This window comes from Spermophilus citellus (genome assembly GCF_964194105.1).
Source record: "Spermophilus citellus genome assembly, chromosome: 1".
NCBI classification, from domain to species: Eukaryota; Metazoa; Chordata; class Mammalia; order Rodentia; family Sciuridae; genus Spermophilus; species Spermophilus citellus.
The window spans coordinates 119,883,693-119,901,753 of NC_138182.1; the positions used below are offsets into that span (position 1 = coordinate 119,883,693).

The following is an 18,061-nucleotide window of genomic DNA, read 5'->3' on the forward strand; positions in this document are numbered from 1 at the left end:
AAATCCTCAGACTCAGCCTCTTACAGGGTGACTGAAATCACAGACCCTGGAGGAATCAGACAGGCAGGAAAACTCACATCAGTCTTGGTGATGAAGGGTCATAATGTGGAAAAGCCAGAATGTGGAGCTGAATCCCTCCCTCTCCTCTCTTTTCCTTTTCTTTTGTCTTTCCTTCCTTTCTTCTCTCCTCCTTCCTTCCTCCTCCTTCCTTCCTCCCTCCCTCCCTTCCTTCCTGTCTCCTTCCTTTCTTCTCTCCTCCCTCCCTCCCTCCCTTCCTTTCTCCTTCCTTTCTCCTCCCTCCCTCCCTTCCTTTCTCCTTCCTTCCTTCTCTCCTCCTTCCTTCCTTCTTCCTTCCTCCCTCCCTCCCTTTCTTCCTTTATTCCTCTCTCCTCCCTCCTCCCTCCCTTCTTTCCTTCTCCCTCCCTCCCTCCCTCCCTCCCTTTCTTCTTCCTTTCTTCTTTCCTCCTTCCTTCTCTCCTCCTTCCTTCCTTCCTTCTTCTTTTCCTTTCTTTGAGGAGTCTGGCAGGAGCCAACCTCTCCTAAAGATGGGTGATGGCGAAAGTTGCCACGGCGTCCACCCAGCCTCAGGGGCATTCAGGATGCTCATTCACAGAGAGAGGAGGGACTCTGACCCTGGTACCATGTCTCCACTTTCCTCCTGGGCTGAGGAAGAGAACAGACGAGCTCTGCTTGTTCATGGGGAGCCTGATTCAAGGGGTTCAGGTCTAGAGGAAAAATAAGGGAATTTTCTGCCCTAAAAATTATTTCCATAAATCTTGAAAATGTTTTCACCTTCAAAAAATTTGATCCATTTTTAGCAAAATGTTCATAATATAGTGCTTAAAAATATATTCTCTCTTTAAGAATATGTTTATTTTTAATTCCCACAAACTTTCTGTTTATTTTTTAAATGATATTTAGGTTTTACATTTTGTTTTGAGTACATTTTTTTTTTACCCTCGATGTATAAACACTGTTGATTTCTGGTGTTAACCCAGAAAGCGATGCACATGGACAGACACGTTTTCACTAGAAGTTCCAGATGTGCTTAGTATGTAACAGGGGTGCAGAGGGGCTGGGAATTACTTTTTCTTTTCTTTTCTTTTTTTTTTTGTTTCAAATTCCATTTTCCTCAGGTGTAGTAGAGATGGATGGGACCAATGGCAGCACCCAGGGCCACTTCATCCTCCTGGGTTTCTCTGACCACCCCCACCTGGAGAGGGTCCTCTTTGTGGTCATCCTGGTAGCCTACCTGCTGACCCTGGTGAGCAACAGCACCATCATCCTGGTGTCTCGGCTGGACCCCCGGCTCCACACGCCCATGTACTTCTTCCTCACCCACCTGTCCTTCCTGGACCTCAGCTTCACCACCAGCTCCATCCCCCAGCTGCTCTACAACCTGAGTGGCCTCAACAAGACCATCAGCTATGTGGGCTGCGTGGTCCAGCTCTTCCTGTTCCTGGGCCTGGGTGGAGTGGAGTGTCTGCTGCTGGCTGTCATGGCCTATGACAGGTTCGTGGCCGTCTGCAAGCCCCTGCACTACATGACTATTATGCATCCACAACTCTGCCTGGGCTTGGTGTCGGTGGCCTGGGGCTGTGGGATGGCCAATTCTTTGATCATGTCACCAATGACGTTGTGGCTACCTCGATGTGGGCACAACAAGGTGGACCACTTCCTGTGTGAGATGCCTGCGCTGATCCGGTTGGCCTGCATCAGCACTGCTGCCGTGGAGGGCATCGCCTTCATCCTGGCCGTGGGCATCGTGCTGTCTCCCCTGGTCTTCATCTTGGTGTCCTACGGCCACATCGTCAGGGCTGTGTTCAGAATCCAGTCGTCCTCAGGAAGACACAGAATCTTCAACACAGGCTAAGTGGTGAAGCTAAATGATACTAACAACACAAGACTTAATACGTGAAAGATAACTACACACAAAAGGGCTCTCATACACACACAAGGAACAGGAATCATCTCAACAGATCACAAGTCCAAGACCTCTGAAAACATGAGGAAATAAACAAGTTTCCACCCAAAATTTATAACACCCCAAGAAAGGAGCCTGCAGATATGGAAATGGATGACATTCCAGATAAAGACTCTAGAATTATTTATATATTTAATGAGCTAAATTAAGATCAAAAGAACAAATGAAGAAAAATACAGAAAGTGAAAGATCATTTAAATAAATAAGTAATGAAATTGAATACAGAAAAGCCCATCAGAATTCCTGGAATTTCAAGGCACAATGAAGCCAATAGAATTCAACTGAAAGTGTCATCAATAGATGAGATTGTGTAGAAAATGAGGCACAGAACTCTCAGCAATTTATAGAAATACCCGTGGTTTTGAAATATGTACTCTAGAACTATGCCCAGCAACCATAACTAAAATAAGGGAAACGTTCATTTCTAGATGAACTTCTGTGTGGGAACATTAGTCAGGATTATTAATAAGTCTCAGAACCTGAGGAAGAAATTACTTCAGGGAGTAGGTGATTTATCAGCCACTAAATACTGAGTATTTACAACATTGTAGTGGACATAGAGGTAAATCTAAGTATTCTATAAATCGGATGTCATTATACCCTGTCTCTAAATTAAAAAGGAAAGAGGGCTGGTGTTGTGGCCCCGTGGCTGAGCACTCATGGGTTCATTCTCTGGTACAAAAAAACAAAAAAAAAAAAAAGGAAAAAAATGAATGAATGAATGAGTAAAATGAGTTAATAAAATCAAAGGCTAGTTTGACATTTGGGCCTTAGGATGAGCACTTTCATCCAATTGCCACCAATCTAAGTAATTATAATTATAATTATAATCTTATTGTTTCCTAAATATTTTAATGTTTCTCTCCTCCTCCATTAGTATAATTACTGCTCTTGTTTTCCATAATATTTTCTAGTTACATTCAAACTGACATTTGAATCTAATTGTATCAGCCAGGGTTTTTAATTGAAAGGAATGAAGCAAATTAATTTCTATTAAGACAGAAAAGAAACATACTGAAAAGTATCTTATGGCCCCCATGGTCTTCAGAAACACCGAGCAGTCAGGCTGGATGTGTATACATCAAGAACATCCCCAGTACATGTGTGAGATAAAACAATAGAGGATGTCCCTGGTCCAACAGCAGATGATTGTGCTGATGCCACACCACCAGGTCAAGTGACCTCAGTAAATCCCATAAGCTCCAGTTTGGTGAAATGGGACAGAACATGGATGGAGAGTTACCTCCAGGATGGAGCTGGGCATGTGGCCGATGGCTCATGGAACTGAACAGGCAGGCAGATTAGAAAGCATGAGACCCAGTGATACCTGCAGACACAGGCTGCCTGTGAGGCTGGGGAGGGCACAGCCATGCACATGAGAGAGGCATACCATGTTGACTGCCCAGGTGGTGGGAAAGAAGACCCCAAAGAGCTGCTCAGAGGAGGCACTGGTGATAGGAGCCAAGGAGAACCTCCTAGTGGAGTCAAGGATCATGGATGCTGCTGGTCAAATAATTTGAAAAGGGAAGTGAAGGAAAAGTGCAGCATCTGCCCAGGGCATAGAATGCTCTTTACATAGCACATGCCAGGAGAATGATCAGAGATGTGGGGGACGGTGGGTTCTAGGAGCTGCTTAGAGTATCATATATCCATAACTGAGATTTAAAGGAAATAAATTACTATTTTAAGGCATTTAAAAGAAATGCATGGCTATTTTTCAGAGTACAATTCTTTGTCTCAAGACCAGGAATTATATAATAAAGATGTCACATCTTTCCCTAAAGGAAAGACTTTGAATCACCCAGAAATCCTGTGATTTGGGGACACTGGCCCCATGTTTGTGGAACACTTGAAGTTTCTACAGTTCAAGTAGCTGTGGGCTATAAGTATAAATTACACACAGGATTTGACAAAATAGAATAAAAACAAAGTATACAAGCAACAATATTTTTTCATGACACATGTAGACATGATAACTTTTCAATATCAGTATAAAATATTTTATATTGACTAACAGATGTAAGAACATATAATGTATTTTATATGCAATTATTATGATACAAAATAATATGTAATTAATATTTACATTGTTAATATTAAATGGATTTTAACATTTTCAATTAAAGATATTGTTAGTATATTAATTTATAATTATCAATATATTATTTCAATTAGTTTTACATATGTGTCACTAGAAAGCTCTAATTACATACACAGATCTCAGTTTTCACCTATTGGTCAGCTATGATCCAGCGTGTTCCAGTCTGCATGGAGAGAAGCCATACAGAGGAGTAGGGACAGCCATGCTCACTCTTTCCTGGGGGAGAGTATCCCACACACTCTTCCCATGGCCCTCAGGACCTCCTTGTTCCTCAGGCTGTAGATGATGGGATTGAGCATGGGGGTGAGGATGGTGTAGAAGACTGCAAGGATCTTATCCTCTGCTGGGGAGCGGAAAGTCTTGGGACGGAGATAAGTGTAGACAAAAGGAGCATAGTAAAATGTCACCACAGTTAAATGTGTGGAGCACGTGGTGAAGGCCTTTTTCTCCCCTCTTTTGAGCGCATGTGGAGGACAGCGTAAAGGACCCGTCCATAGGAAACAGTAATACCAAGAAAAGGAAGGAGGAGAAACACAACTGTGCTCACAAACACCATGTACTCATAGACCCAGGTGTCCATACAGGCCAGATGCACCATGGCTGGGACATCACAGAAAAAGTGATTGATGGCCCTAGACCTGCAGTAAGGAAGATGAAGGATATAAAAAGTGTGTGATACAGAATTGATGGAGCCCAATGTCCAGGACCCCAGGATCATCTTCAAACACATCCTTTTACTCATGCGGATGGGGTAGTGGAGGGGGTGGCAGATGGCCACAAAGCGGTCATAGGCCATGGAGTCCAGGATTAAACCTTCTGAGCCGGCCATGGTCAGGAAGAAGAAGCTTTGCACACCACAGCCCAGAAGGAGATGCTCTTCTGGCCAGAGAGGAAGTTGATGGCCATCTTGGGGACCGTGGAGGAGATGTACACCAGGTCCATGAGGGAGAGCTGGCTGAGGAGAAAGTACATGGGGGTGTGGAGCCGTGGGTCCAAGAAGATGAGGGCAGTCATCCCTGAGTTCCCCAAACAGGCGAGAACAAACACAGAGAGGATCAGGAGCAAGAGAAGTAGGCCAGTTTGGTTTTGAGGAAACAACCCCAATAAAGTAAAATCATTTGAAGTTTCATTCCATCTTTCCATGGAAATGTACTCTATAATTTCCTTTAAAGAACAACAACAACAACAAAAAAAAACCAAGTAATAATCATAGTAAAACAGGAAAGGAGAATAATAGAAATTAAGTTTATTAGTGTTTTTTAGAGTGAGTTGTTATTATTCCTACAACACTGCAGCTTAAATTCAATGAATTTTTTTCAAAAAAGTATCTTTATGCTTCGGATAATGAATTTTATGTGTAGCAGTAGCTAATATGTTTCTATTTCCATATTTTTATTGCTGCATTATAATTGTACATAATGATAGCACTTGTCCACACACACAATGTGACTACATAATGTGGTTATATCCCTCTCTGGAACTGTTTCTGCTGGGTAGGAGCATTCCTAGGACTCTGCAAGAGGCTCAGCCCTGGAGGAAGCCAGGACCCTGCTTTCCCAGCTCCCCAACTCAGCATCAGGTTCACCGCAGACATGGCCTGTGGGGCGCAGAAGTGCCCTGTGTGCTTGAGTCTGCATCCTCAATGACCTCGCCTCCTCCACACCTTTAGTGCCTGCTCTCCCCTCCCCACTGGCACTGCTGCAGCTGAGTAAGCCAGGGCCTTCTCCCAGAGCTGTGCTGCTCACCTCCTAAACAGAAGCTGCTCAGCTGGCCCTCAAAGTGGGCCACCATCCAAAAGCATTGTTTTAAAACTGTGAAGGTATCATGACCCTAAAAGACCACCATAACTGTAACTTGTTCCTTGGATATTGTCTCTTTCCTAATGAGGTTTCCATCTGTGGAAACTTTACAAGCTTAATATCAAATGTGTAGGATTTCTTATATGTTATCCTTTTCTTCAAGTAAGCAAATTACACATGATGAAATTGAAAGAATAAATAATATACGATAATTCCATTCTATATTCACAGTGGCAAGCTAGAAATAGAACAGTAACAGAAATGCAAGCTGGGTGTGGTTAATGGAATACACACATAGACACAGAGGAAACTTGGAGATGCCAACATTTAAATGAAGTTTTCTTCACATTACTGCATTTTTTAAATCCAAATTATTGCATTAAAGTTTTCATTTCCCAGATAATAATAAGAACTCATGGATGTGAAGAATAATATTCTCAAATTTAGGTATTACTGGACTCAGACTTGACATCATATTTTTAGTCTTTCCATGATAGAATAGTTAGTAACTGGTGAATGACTTACCAAAGTAATTTGTGTAATTATTATTGTCCTTCATAAGCTCAGGCCTAATTCCATACATCAGTCTAGGTCATGCACATGGACCCTGGGGAGGATGTTTCTTTCTTCTGTTCCTGTGGTTTAGTTTCCCAAGGTGCAGGCAGGAGGTGATTCTGCTGCTGAGCTGTTCACTAGGAAGGAACCTAAGCAGAGGCACTTCCTGACTCTAGCTAAGGAAAGGGAGCTACTGATTGTAGCTTATACATGTGTGTACTTGCCCTCCTCAGACTTGATTATGACCGGAAAGTAAAACAAAAATGAGAAATTTTAAGAAAGCAAATTTAAAAAAAAAATGAGCCAGTTCCCTTCCTAAATAGTTTTCATGCTGCGGCCTTTTCTTGGGAATGTGCAATTGTACCCCAGCTCCTGACAGCCTCTCTTCTCTTTATAACATCTCAGCTGACAATTGTGTTTTAACACATTTATTCATAGAAAAATATTCATAGAAAAATATTCATAGAAATATTCATAGAAAAATATCGACACACTCCTTATATTTCTGGTATGTGTTTGACTTCTTTGCGCGTCAAGTCTTGGTAGACTTTCCACTTTAGGTTTCTGCTCTTCCATCTCAAGGAAACAATGATGTCACCTCCTGTTGTGGATGTTAATTTGGATTAATAATTTTTTTAACAGGAAAAGAGAATAATTAATAGTTTGTTGGCACTCTTCAGCTTAACAACTTAAAAGCAGTTTCCTTGATACATCTGTACAAAACACAAATAAAATAGAAAAGGAAAGCTTGGAACATAAAGAAGGGATACATTTTGAGAGCTGTCAGGTTGACAAGCAATGAGAGTGAAAAAGGCACCGTCAGGAAGCCAACAGGAGTAGAGCATCACTGCACCTGAGGAAGTGATGGGATCACAGGTCCCTGGCATCCAGCATGGCCTAGAGACAAATCTCCTGAGCCTACAGAGAAAGAAAACCACGATGTCCCTAGCACTGAGATGCATTCATCCCTTCAAAATGTGCTCACTGCTTCTGTTTTGTGGCAGTGCTGCTGGGGTTGATTTGCTTTAGCAGTTCAAATACACAAGATTTCACAACCTGGAGTTAATCCTTAGTGGGTGACACAGACAATAGAGCAGCAGCTCACACATGCTCTGAGGTGACCCAGCCATTCATATGGGAAAGAACCATAGAGCAAGGAGGAAGGACAGAGGATCAGCTGGGCAGCAGCACTGAGCACCACTCCAAGGAGGTGTTGCTGTGGGAACCCTAAGGGTCTGGACCACTCTGCACAGACTGAGAAGCAGGACCAGTCCTGGGGGGAGCCTGCCTGGGTCATCAGGGCACAGCAGAGACAAGAGGGCTCTGGAAGCTTAGGCCCCAGGGCAAGTGTGTAGGGAGGGGAGGACTCAGACTCTGCTCTGGACCAGGTGAGAGGCCAGTGGGTGTGTCATGGGGTCAGGTCCCCTTCTGGAGCTCACACTGGAGGTTCTGGTTGAGGAGAGAGCTGAGAGGAGGAGCCCAGGGCAGAGACTGGGCAGTGGGCAATTAGGACAGCTGGGGCTACCCTGGGTTTAGCAAAGGAAGCCAAGCATGCCAGGGACCCCTGAGGCCTGGGCACATCAGCATAGCTGTATGCTGCTTAGGAACAGGGTGGGACACATTGAATCCTCTGTCTCTGGTCCCCCTCTCAGGGGCTATTGCATCACAGGCTCTCAGCAGATCTGCTGATTAACTAAACCAAATGTGATCCTCAGGGTTAAATTAGCAATATAGATCAAACAAAGAAAATGTGACTAGATAATTTCATAAATCAATCTTTGACATACACACTCTGCAAATCAGGGCATGATAGACTCTTGGGTACTTGCTTCATTCCTCAATTTAGTCCAAGTTTAACTTCAGAGGAGGAAAGGGCCCAGCAGCCCTGGCAGTGCCGATCCCTGAACACACAGTCTGCTGTACGTTTATGACTTCCTTGGGCAAGTCATTCTGAAGGAAGGCATTCTGCGGCTTCGGATGCCATAAAAATGTGTTGATAATAGTCCTACAATATTTTTTTCTAAATTTAAATTTTTAATTTTGTCAAGTAATTGATGATCATAGTTATTTTCAAGTCCCCATACACCTAAGATTTGAAGCTTTTAGGATCTGGAACATTGGAGCTAAACATGGGATCTATTTCCATTGATGGCCAACAACTTTCTAAATTGGGTAAGGGACATTATTTCATGTATCAATATCCCATGAAACAGCTCCCTCTTGGTTACATGATACCTTAGAGAATATTGTTCAATGGCTACAAAACAGGTCTAAGATTAGTGTTTTCATTGATTTTCCTATAAGGCACATTGCTCAAATATACAGGGTTAAAAAAAAAAAAACCTCATTAGACAGGGCTTAATACATGTAAGGATAGCAAGTGCTGAACCCTGAGTTTACCTTGCAGTGGTACAACTATTACCCAATTTTAAAAGTATTATGGACAAGCAGCCCAAGAACAATAAGAAAATTGTTTGGACCTCAGCTAACTTAAAGTCAAAAATCTCTTATGAAAACTATGGAGATGAAAGTAAGAGAGCTCTGAGTGTCTAGCACATAGAATGTGTGCCAGCTCCACTCTTCCTTACATATATTAAACATTGAGAAGACTCAGACCCAGAGTAATCACTGCCTCAGCTAAGGTTGCACCTCTCAAGAGCAGCACCTTGAAGAATCTTAACAGGTTTATACCATCTCATGTTCATAGCTTTTTATTTTAGTTTATGGGTTCTTTTTACTTATACATAACAGTAGAATCCATTTTGATAGAATCATACAAGCCTGGAATATCTCATATTCTAGTTAGAAACCCAGTCTTGTGGATGTATATGATGGTGGGATTCACTGTGATGTATTCATGTATATACAAAGGAAAGTTGTGTCAGATTCATTCCACTATCTTTTCTTTTCCTATCCTCCACCCATTCCCTTCATTCCCCTTTGTCTAATCTTCCCTTACTCCTTATTATGGGTTAGCATCTGCATATCAGAGAGACTATTTGATCTTTTTAGGGTTATTCTTATCTTTTCCAATTGTTATGAAATAGCCCATACATTGTGCAACAGAGACAGTTTTCTCATGATAGGAAAACCAATCTCCAATATATTTTTCTTAATTAAACCTAACCCAAATCAACTCAGTTCAATGATGTCATCTGGTCTCACCTTGTCTGAAGTCCTTGAGTTTGTACTTTGAGAGGAGTAATTTCATAACTATGACATTCTCAGCTGAAAGTCCATTGAATTCTTTAAAATAGTTAAACCCCATGCTATATTCATACTCTGCCCAGGTAAGCATCTTGGTCCTGCCACAGAGCAGCAGCCCCAGCATCTCACCAAGCTCTCTTGATATGAGAAGCCAAAGGGCATCAAGAAGGAATCCTCACAACACATTCAGCGCTCACTGCTCCCACCTCCACCAAGTCTTGATGCTGAAATCACAAAGCTCTTCACTTTGTGAGTGTTCCCTGTATTACTTCTTTGCTCACACATCTTCCTTTGCTATTGCCTTGTTCAAGTGAAAACAAAGTAAGACACGACACACTTACTTACTTGGGTTCTACAAAGGGGACAGAAGAATGAGCTGCTGCACCTGGTGGTGTGCAGAACCTTCCTCTACCAAGCCTCACATGTCCTCCCTTTGCCTCTAATTGATCCCCAATGTCCAAGCCCACAGGGACAGGAGCCTTGGCCATTTCACTTGACTCTGCTGACTTGGAGATGAACTCAGTTCAAACTTAGAGCAAATCCACCAACCTTCTCTGGCCTGCTGCCCAGAATTAGTCTCAGGTGGGGATGAACCCAGCTATTCTAAAACAGGATGGAGAACTCTAAGAGGTATTTAGTAATATTCACCCAAACCTTCTGGTTTTGTAAGTGAGAGACCTCAGGATCAACAAGGTGCAGAAAACACATACAAGTGTTCAGGGGATAACAGTTATATTACAGCAGGAACAATTACCTTCTACAGTCTGATCAGTTTCCAGAGGAAATTGCTGGTGTTTCTGACTAAATTAAATTATGCTATAACAAGATACTTTCTCTATTTGAGGAGAGGCAGACAGTTGGTTCATAAAAATATAATGCAGTCAGCAATTCGACTAAAGTGGAAAGTAGACTCAGAAGTTTTTTGATAAAATGAGGACTAGGTGTAAGAGAGAGGAGTCCAGCCTGCCAGATCCACTCTGATTAGGAGACAGAGTTAGGCCAATTTCATAAGTCATTAGTTTGTTGCCAGATCTTTAAAACAAGACTCGTTGGAGGGACATTATGTGACTTAGCTGGATGTATGCACGCCCAATGTCTGCAAAGTGTCTGTTTCAGGAGTAGGAATGGATAGACATGACAATCTCTTATTATCTTACTAAAATAAAGATTGGCAAACCAGAGAATGGTACATTTCAGGTTGTTTTTGGTACTTATCTGTGATGTGGAGACTCTTATCATAGGAGGAGATGTCAGAAGATAACTTAAGGACATTGTACCCATACATATCAGTGACCCATTATATGGAAATATGATGAAGTACAAAACTTAACAAATGAGTTCCATTGCTTCAGATTTCAGTTATAAACACACAGAGATTTTTTATTGCCATTGTCATCTTTTGTGGATATCTCCTGTCTCCCCCTTATGCAGAGTTGTACCTATTATGTTTACAGGCAAAACTCCAACCCAGCTAATCCCCACTTCCTGCCTGTTCTGAGGACAACAGAATCCATATGGAATAATGAAAATGACAGAAGAAGAGTACAAGCCATACTGATGGATCCAAATTCAAACTTAGGAACAAAAACCTCACATTTATGTCTTTGGCATGTCACAGTATGTTCTTATTCTCTGAAATCTAGTAATGCAAGCCTCCTCTGAACTCCAGCCCCCTTCCATGGGCTGGAAAGTGCTGGAAGTGGCCCTGCTCTTGCAGCAATCCACCTGTCCACCTTTGCAAGGGGCCCATCTCTTCATCTCCTCTTTCTATTGTTTTTGAGCTGGACTCTTCTCACAGGTGTATAAACATGATTTTTTTTAAATAGGAAAAGTATGGGTATATGTAATTTTTTTCTTCTGGTCTTTTTTATAATTGTTTTTTTTAAAAAAATGACAGAAGAATACATTACAATTCTTATTACATGTATACAGAACAATTTTTCATATCTCTGGTTGCTTATAAATTGATACCAATTCATGTCTTCATACATGTACATTGGAGGGTACATGTAATTTAATACTGTTCTTCAAACCAAAGTAAAATTGAAAACTCTGATATTAGATTGAGTTTCCTCTTCTGTGGAGGAGGGAGTTTCTCATTATAAGGTGGAGTAATGATGGTTGGTGCCCATTTTCTTTGAGGACATGGTATATAATATTCCAAATGTTTTGGCTTTTAGGTTCTGGGCTGGGAAATCAGTTGAAATTCTAATTGACTTACCTCAAAAAGTGACCTGCCACTTTTTCTTGCAATTAAAAAAAAATCTATTCATATCCTATATATTAGGCATTTTAATCAAAGTGTGTCTTGGAGAGGATTTTTTTTTAATCTTGCCTATTTGGGGTTCTAAATGCCTTTTGTGTTTGGATTTCTACTTCATTCCTAAGATTTGGAAATTTAAAATCTTATTTCAGTGAGAAATTCATGCAATAACTTTGTATTTTGGAGTAGTCTCCATAATTCTCAAATTTGGACTCTTAATGCTATCTCAGTGTTGAACATTTTGGTACTGGTCTCTTAACACATTTTCTTTGTTGTCAACTTTATTTTCAAATTTATATGTTTTCTCTTACAGGCCTGAGAATCTGTCTTCAGTGTGATCTAATCTATCGGTGATACTTCCAACAAAATTTTTAATTTGATTTATTGAGTTTTATACTTCCAGGATATCTGTTTGGTTCTTTTTCAGGAAAAGGGTACAATCATATATTGCTGGTGGGACTGCAAATTGGTGCAACCACTATAGAAAACAAATGGAGATTCCTCAGAAAATTGGGAATGGAACCACCATTTGACCCAGCTATCCCACTCGTTGGTTTATACCCAAAGGACTTAAAATCAGAATACTATAGTGATACAGTCACATCAATGTTTATTACAGTTCAATTCACAGTAGCTAGACTATGGAATCAACCTAGGTGTCCCTCAAAAGATGAATGGATAAAGAAAATGTGGTATATATACTCAATGGACTATTACTCAGTTTTAAAGAAGAGTAAAATTATGGCATTTGCCAGTAAATGGATGGAGTTGGAGAATATCATGCTAAGCAAAATAAGCCAATATCACAAAACCAAAGGCCAAATAATTTCTCTAATATGTGGATGCTAATTCACAATAAGGTGGGGGATGGGGAGGCACTAGGGAAGAATAGCATTACCCTAGATTAGGTAGAGGGAAGTGATGGGAGGGAAGGGGAGGGGATGTGGGGATAGGAAAGATAGTAGAATGAAAACGACATTATTACTGTATGTATATATGTGACTACATGACCAATATGATTCTGCAACATGTACACTCAGGAAAATGAGAAATTATATCCCAGCTATGTATGATATATCAAAGTGCATAAATGCATTCTACTGTCATGTATAACTAATTACAACAAATAAAAATATTTTTTTAAAGTGGAAAATGAAAACCAGCATGGGAATAAATTATAGCAAAAGAATAGTCAATTAAAGAAGAATAAAGTTTGAATTATGCATTAGAACTAAAAAACATTTCTCTATAATAACACTGAAGGTAAATGGTCTAAACTCTTTTTTAAAAATTTTAATATTTATTTATTTATTTATTTATTTTTTAGTTTTCGGTGGACACAACACCTTTGTTTGTATGTGGGGCTGGGCCAGGTGAGCACACTACCGCTTGAGCCACATCCCCAGCCCTGGTCTAAACTCTTCAATGAAAAGACCTACACTGGCAGATTATATTAAAAACAAAACAAGATCTAACAATATGTTTTTCTGCAAGAGACTCACGGTTACAAACACATCAACAAATTCAGGTGAAAAAAATGAGAAAACATATAACATGGAAATGATAGCTGAAAACAAGCAGAGGTACCTACTCTCATCTCAGGCAAAGTAGACCTCAGATCAAATTAATTATGAGACACAAAGAAGTCACTTTATACTGGTTACAGGAATCATTCAAAAAGATATTGTGATTGTGCACACTTATGACACAAACAATGGTGCATCTACTTACATAAAACAAATGCTTCTCAATATAAACAAGTAGACTATGATAAAGCAATACTTGGTGATTTGAAAACACCCCTCTCACCACTACACAGGTTATTCAGACATGAACTGAGCAAAGATTCTTTAGAACTAAAAAAAAAATACTATTAATCAAATGAATCTAACAGACATCTATATAATATTTCATTCATTGACAACTAAAATCACTTACTTCTCAGCAGTACATGGAACATTCTCTCAAAAAAATCATATTTTAAGGCACAAAGCAAATTTTAGCAAATACAATAAAAAAGAGATAAGTCCTAGCATCCTACCAGACCTTTAAAGAATTATATTCAAAATGGAATATAATTTTAAAAACAAACCATTCTAACACCTGAAGTTTGTATAATATACTTTAGCTTAAGGAATAGGTCACAGAAGAAATCAGGGTAGAAATAAAAAAAATAAAAACAAATAAGAATAGAGACATATAAAAATGTCTGGGACCATATAAAGGCAGTTCTAAGAAGAAAGTTTACAGTACTGAGTTCCTACATTAAAAACCAGAAAGATACTAAATAAATAATCTAATATTACACCTCAAAGCCTAGAAAAAGAAAAAAAATAACACCAAAATCAAGAGGCATCATGAAATAATTAAAATCATAGACAAAATCAATTAAATTGAGACTAAGAAAATCAATACAAAGAGTCAATAAGACACAAGAGTTAGTTCTTTAAAAACAGAAAGAAGATTGATAAATGTTCAAACAAACCCAAAGAAAGGAAAAGAAGAAACAAATTAACAACATTAGAGATAGAAAAATAAGTATCATCACAGATACTACTGAAATTCAGACTATCATGAGAAACTATTTGGAATTTTATACTCCAAGAGATTAGAAAATCTCAAAGAGTCTGAGAAATTCCTCGAGATATATGACCTACCAAGATCAAGACATGAGGATGTAGAAAACTTAAACTTAATGTAAAGAAACGAAATAGAAGTAACTATTAAAAGATTTCTAACAAAAACTCAGAATCAAGTTCTACTAGACCTTTAAAGAAAAATTAATACCAATCCTCCTCAAATTATTCCATGAAATAAAAGGGAGGGAAGACTGCAAAATTTATTCCATAAAGTCATGTCACCCAGATATCAAACCAAGGCCACACCAAGGAAAGAAAAAAAAATCAGGCGAATATCTTTGATGAATATAGGTGTAAACTTTCTTAATGGAATATTGACAAACTGTATTCAAATACACTATGACAAGATAGTGTACTGTGAAAAAGTGTGTTTTATTCCAAGGATGCAAAATTAGTTCAACATACACACATCAAGAAATGTAAGTTGCCACATAAATAAAGTTAAGGACAAGAATCATATGACTACCCAATAGCTGCAGAGAAAGCCTGTGACAATGTCCAGCAGCCATTCATGTTTAAACCCCTGGAGAAGGTAGGGATACAAGGCACTTGCTTCAGCATTGTGAAGGCTATCTATGGCAAACCCAAGAGCAATTCCACACTGAATGGAGAACACTGAGAGCATTTCCCCTAAAACAGGAACAAGGCAAGAGAGTTCACACTCACCGCTCATATTCAACATAGTTCTTGAAACTCTAGCCAGAGCCATCAGGTAAGAGAAGGAAATGAAAGGGAAATAGGAAAAGAAGAAGTCTAGTTAACTCTGTTGGCAACAGCATGGTCTTATAATTAGAACATTAAAAAAAATCCAGCAGAAGACTGCTAGAGCTGCTAATCAATTTTAGTAAAGTGCAGGATATAAGATTAATGTCCATAAATCAATCACTTTATTGTACTTCATTAATAACTCCACTGAAAAAGGAAATTGGTAAAATGATTCCATTCACAATAAGCCTCAAAAACAATTGAAAGTTAATCAAATGAAGGATGTGAAAGACCTCTATAATAAAAAAATGATCTATATTTCACTAAATAAAGAAGATCTTAGCATATAAAAAGACCTCTCATGATCTGAATAGGCGGTATTAATATTGTCAATATGGCCATACAAAAGTGTCATACAGATTCAATGCAATCCCCATCATAATAGCAATGACATTATTCACACAACTAGAATGAGAGTTCTAAAATTCCTTTGGAAGGATAAGTGACCCATAACACACAAAGCAATCCTAAGCAAGAACAGCTATAATGGAGACATCACAATACCAGACCTCAAATTATACTGCAGAGCTCTATTAATAAAACCAGCATGGTATTGGCATTGAAGCAGACATGAAGACCAATTGAATAGAATAGAAGTCACACAGACCAACCCACATAGATACAGTCATCTGATACTCAGCAAAAGTGTCAAAAATATATACTGGAGAAAAGATACCCTCTTTTTTAAAAAAAAAGGTTTAAAAAAACCAGGATGTCCATATATAGAAGAATGAAATTTGAGCCCTATATTTCACCTTGCACAAACGTCAACTCAAAGTGGATCCAGAACTAAGGAATTAGATCAGAAACCCTGCTACTGGAAGAAAATTTTATAGGCTCAGGTCTCCAACATACTGCCACAGGCATTATGTTTCCTAACAAAACTTGTAAGTACAAGAAATAAAACCAAGAATCAGTAAAGTGAGATGACATCAAATTTAAAGGTTCTGAACAGCAAAGGAAACAATTAAGAGCATGAAGAGGGAGGGCAGAATAGGTGATTTTAGCTACCTGCTCCTCAGAAAAAGGTTTAATATCCAGAAAGTATGAAGAATTCAAAAAACTTAACACCAAATACCACCACCAACAACAATTAATCTAATTAAGAAATGGGGATAAGACCTGAACAGACATTTTTTAAAAGAAGAAATACAAAAGGCCAATAAATATATGAAAAAAGTTCAACATTTCTAGATATCAGGGAAATACAAACCAAAACCACCTTGAGATTTCATCTTATTCTAGTCACAATGGCAATTATCAAGAATACAAATCATAATGATAAATATTGGTGAGGATGTGAGAAAAGAGGTACACTCATACATTTTTGGTGGGACTTCATATTAGTGCAACATTCTGGAAAGCAGTATGGAGATTCCTCAAAAAACTAGGAATGGAAAAACCATATCACTCCTGCTTTCCCAGCCCTCAGTATCCAAAAGATCACAAATCAGCATACTGTAAGGATTTAGCCACATCAATGTTTTTTAGCAGCATAATTTACAATATCCTGACTAAGGAACCAATCTAAATTGCAATCAACAGATGAACGGATAAAGAAAATATGATACCTGTACACAATGAGATATTATTCAACCATAAATGTGAATGAAAATATGGCATTTGCCAGTGAATGTATGGATCTAGAGAAGATCATGCTAAATGAAATAAGCCAGATCCAGAATACAAAAGATTGGATATATACCCTGGTATGCAGAAGCTAGGCCACAGAAGGGAAAAATAGAGAAAAGGGGGAGTAATTTGATGAAGATAGAGATCAGGAGGGTAGAGAAAGGGTATTGTAGGGGAGGGAGGAAGTACAGGAAGAAAAGGGGGAATGAATCTGATCACACCTTCCTATCTACACACATGACTACACTACAGTGAATGTCACCTTTATATATATATCCACAAGGCACTAATTTAAAAAAATTAAATACAAGAAAGATGAGGAGACTAGAGGAAAGAGAATAAGGGAGGGAGGGGAAAGGGAAGAGGAAGCACTGGGGACTGATCCATAGTCAGTTATAGTTCATGATTGTATAATTATGTATAATTATGTCAAAATGAAGCCTGATATTATGTGGAACTAAAAAGAACTGATAAAAAATTAAATTAAAAAATATAAACCCCTTAATGACATTCAGGACAATGGACAGCACTGGATTAAGGAATTTGAAAATGGCAATGAAAGAAACATGTCACAGCTGTCCCCATGGCAGGAAAGAGAATGCAATTCTTTATCCCAAGGCCAAAAATAACTGTCTGAAAGAGAAGCTTCATGTGGCCCTGAAGGAGAGTACGATAAGTCACTCACTGTCCCTGTGCTTCTGTGAACACAGGCCCCACGATTCTCTGGGACACTTGACAAGCGTAGGGTGGAAACTGTCATGTGTTCTAAGGTCAGAACTTATACAAGACCTTGAGAAATTAAAATGAAAACAAACTTGACAAGAACAGTCATAATATCTTCTCAAATATTTCAAAATGATAACATGTCGATATCATTATAGATATTATTATATGCATTATAGTAACATGTGTAACATATTGTATAAAATATAAAATAATGTATGATTAATGTCAACATTGCTAAAATTAACATTATAATATTTTTAACATAAACATATTCATAATGATTGTGGATCTATATAATAACCAACATGACATTTAAATTAATTTTACTTTTAAATGCGTCCTAGAATATTTAATTTGCACAGGTGGCTAGCATTATCCTTCTGTTTGTCA

General features: G+C 38.9%; 1 protein-coding gene and 1 pseudogene across 2 annotated transcripts in view; one reads left to right on the plus strand and one right to left on the minus strand.

Moving 5' to 3' along the window:
• Positions 1-1,147: 1,147 nt before the first annotated feature.
• LOC308650101 (olfactory receptor 2W3-like) overlaps positions 1,148-18,061 on the plus strand; it is a gene marked incomplete at both ends in the record, with an annotated part of 63,526 nt that continues 46,612 nt past the window's right edge. The window contains one exon of the mRNA XM_081296046.1: positions 1,148-1,855. Coding sequence (XP_081152172.1) covers positions 1,148-1,855 — 708 coding nt within the window. The remainder of the gene's footprint in view (positions 1,856-18,061) is intronic.
• Positions 4,292-5,228, minus strand: LOC308643373 (olfactory receptor 2L13-like; annotated as a pseudogene). Its single transcript has one exon. The product of its transcript is annotated as an olfactory receptor 2L13-like (transcript).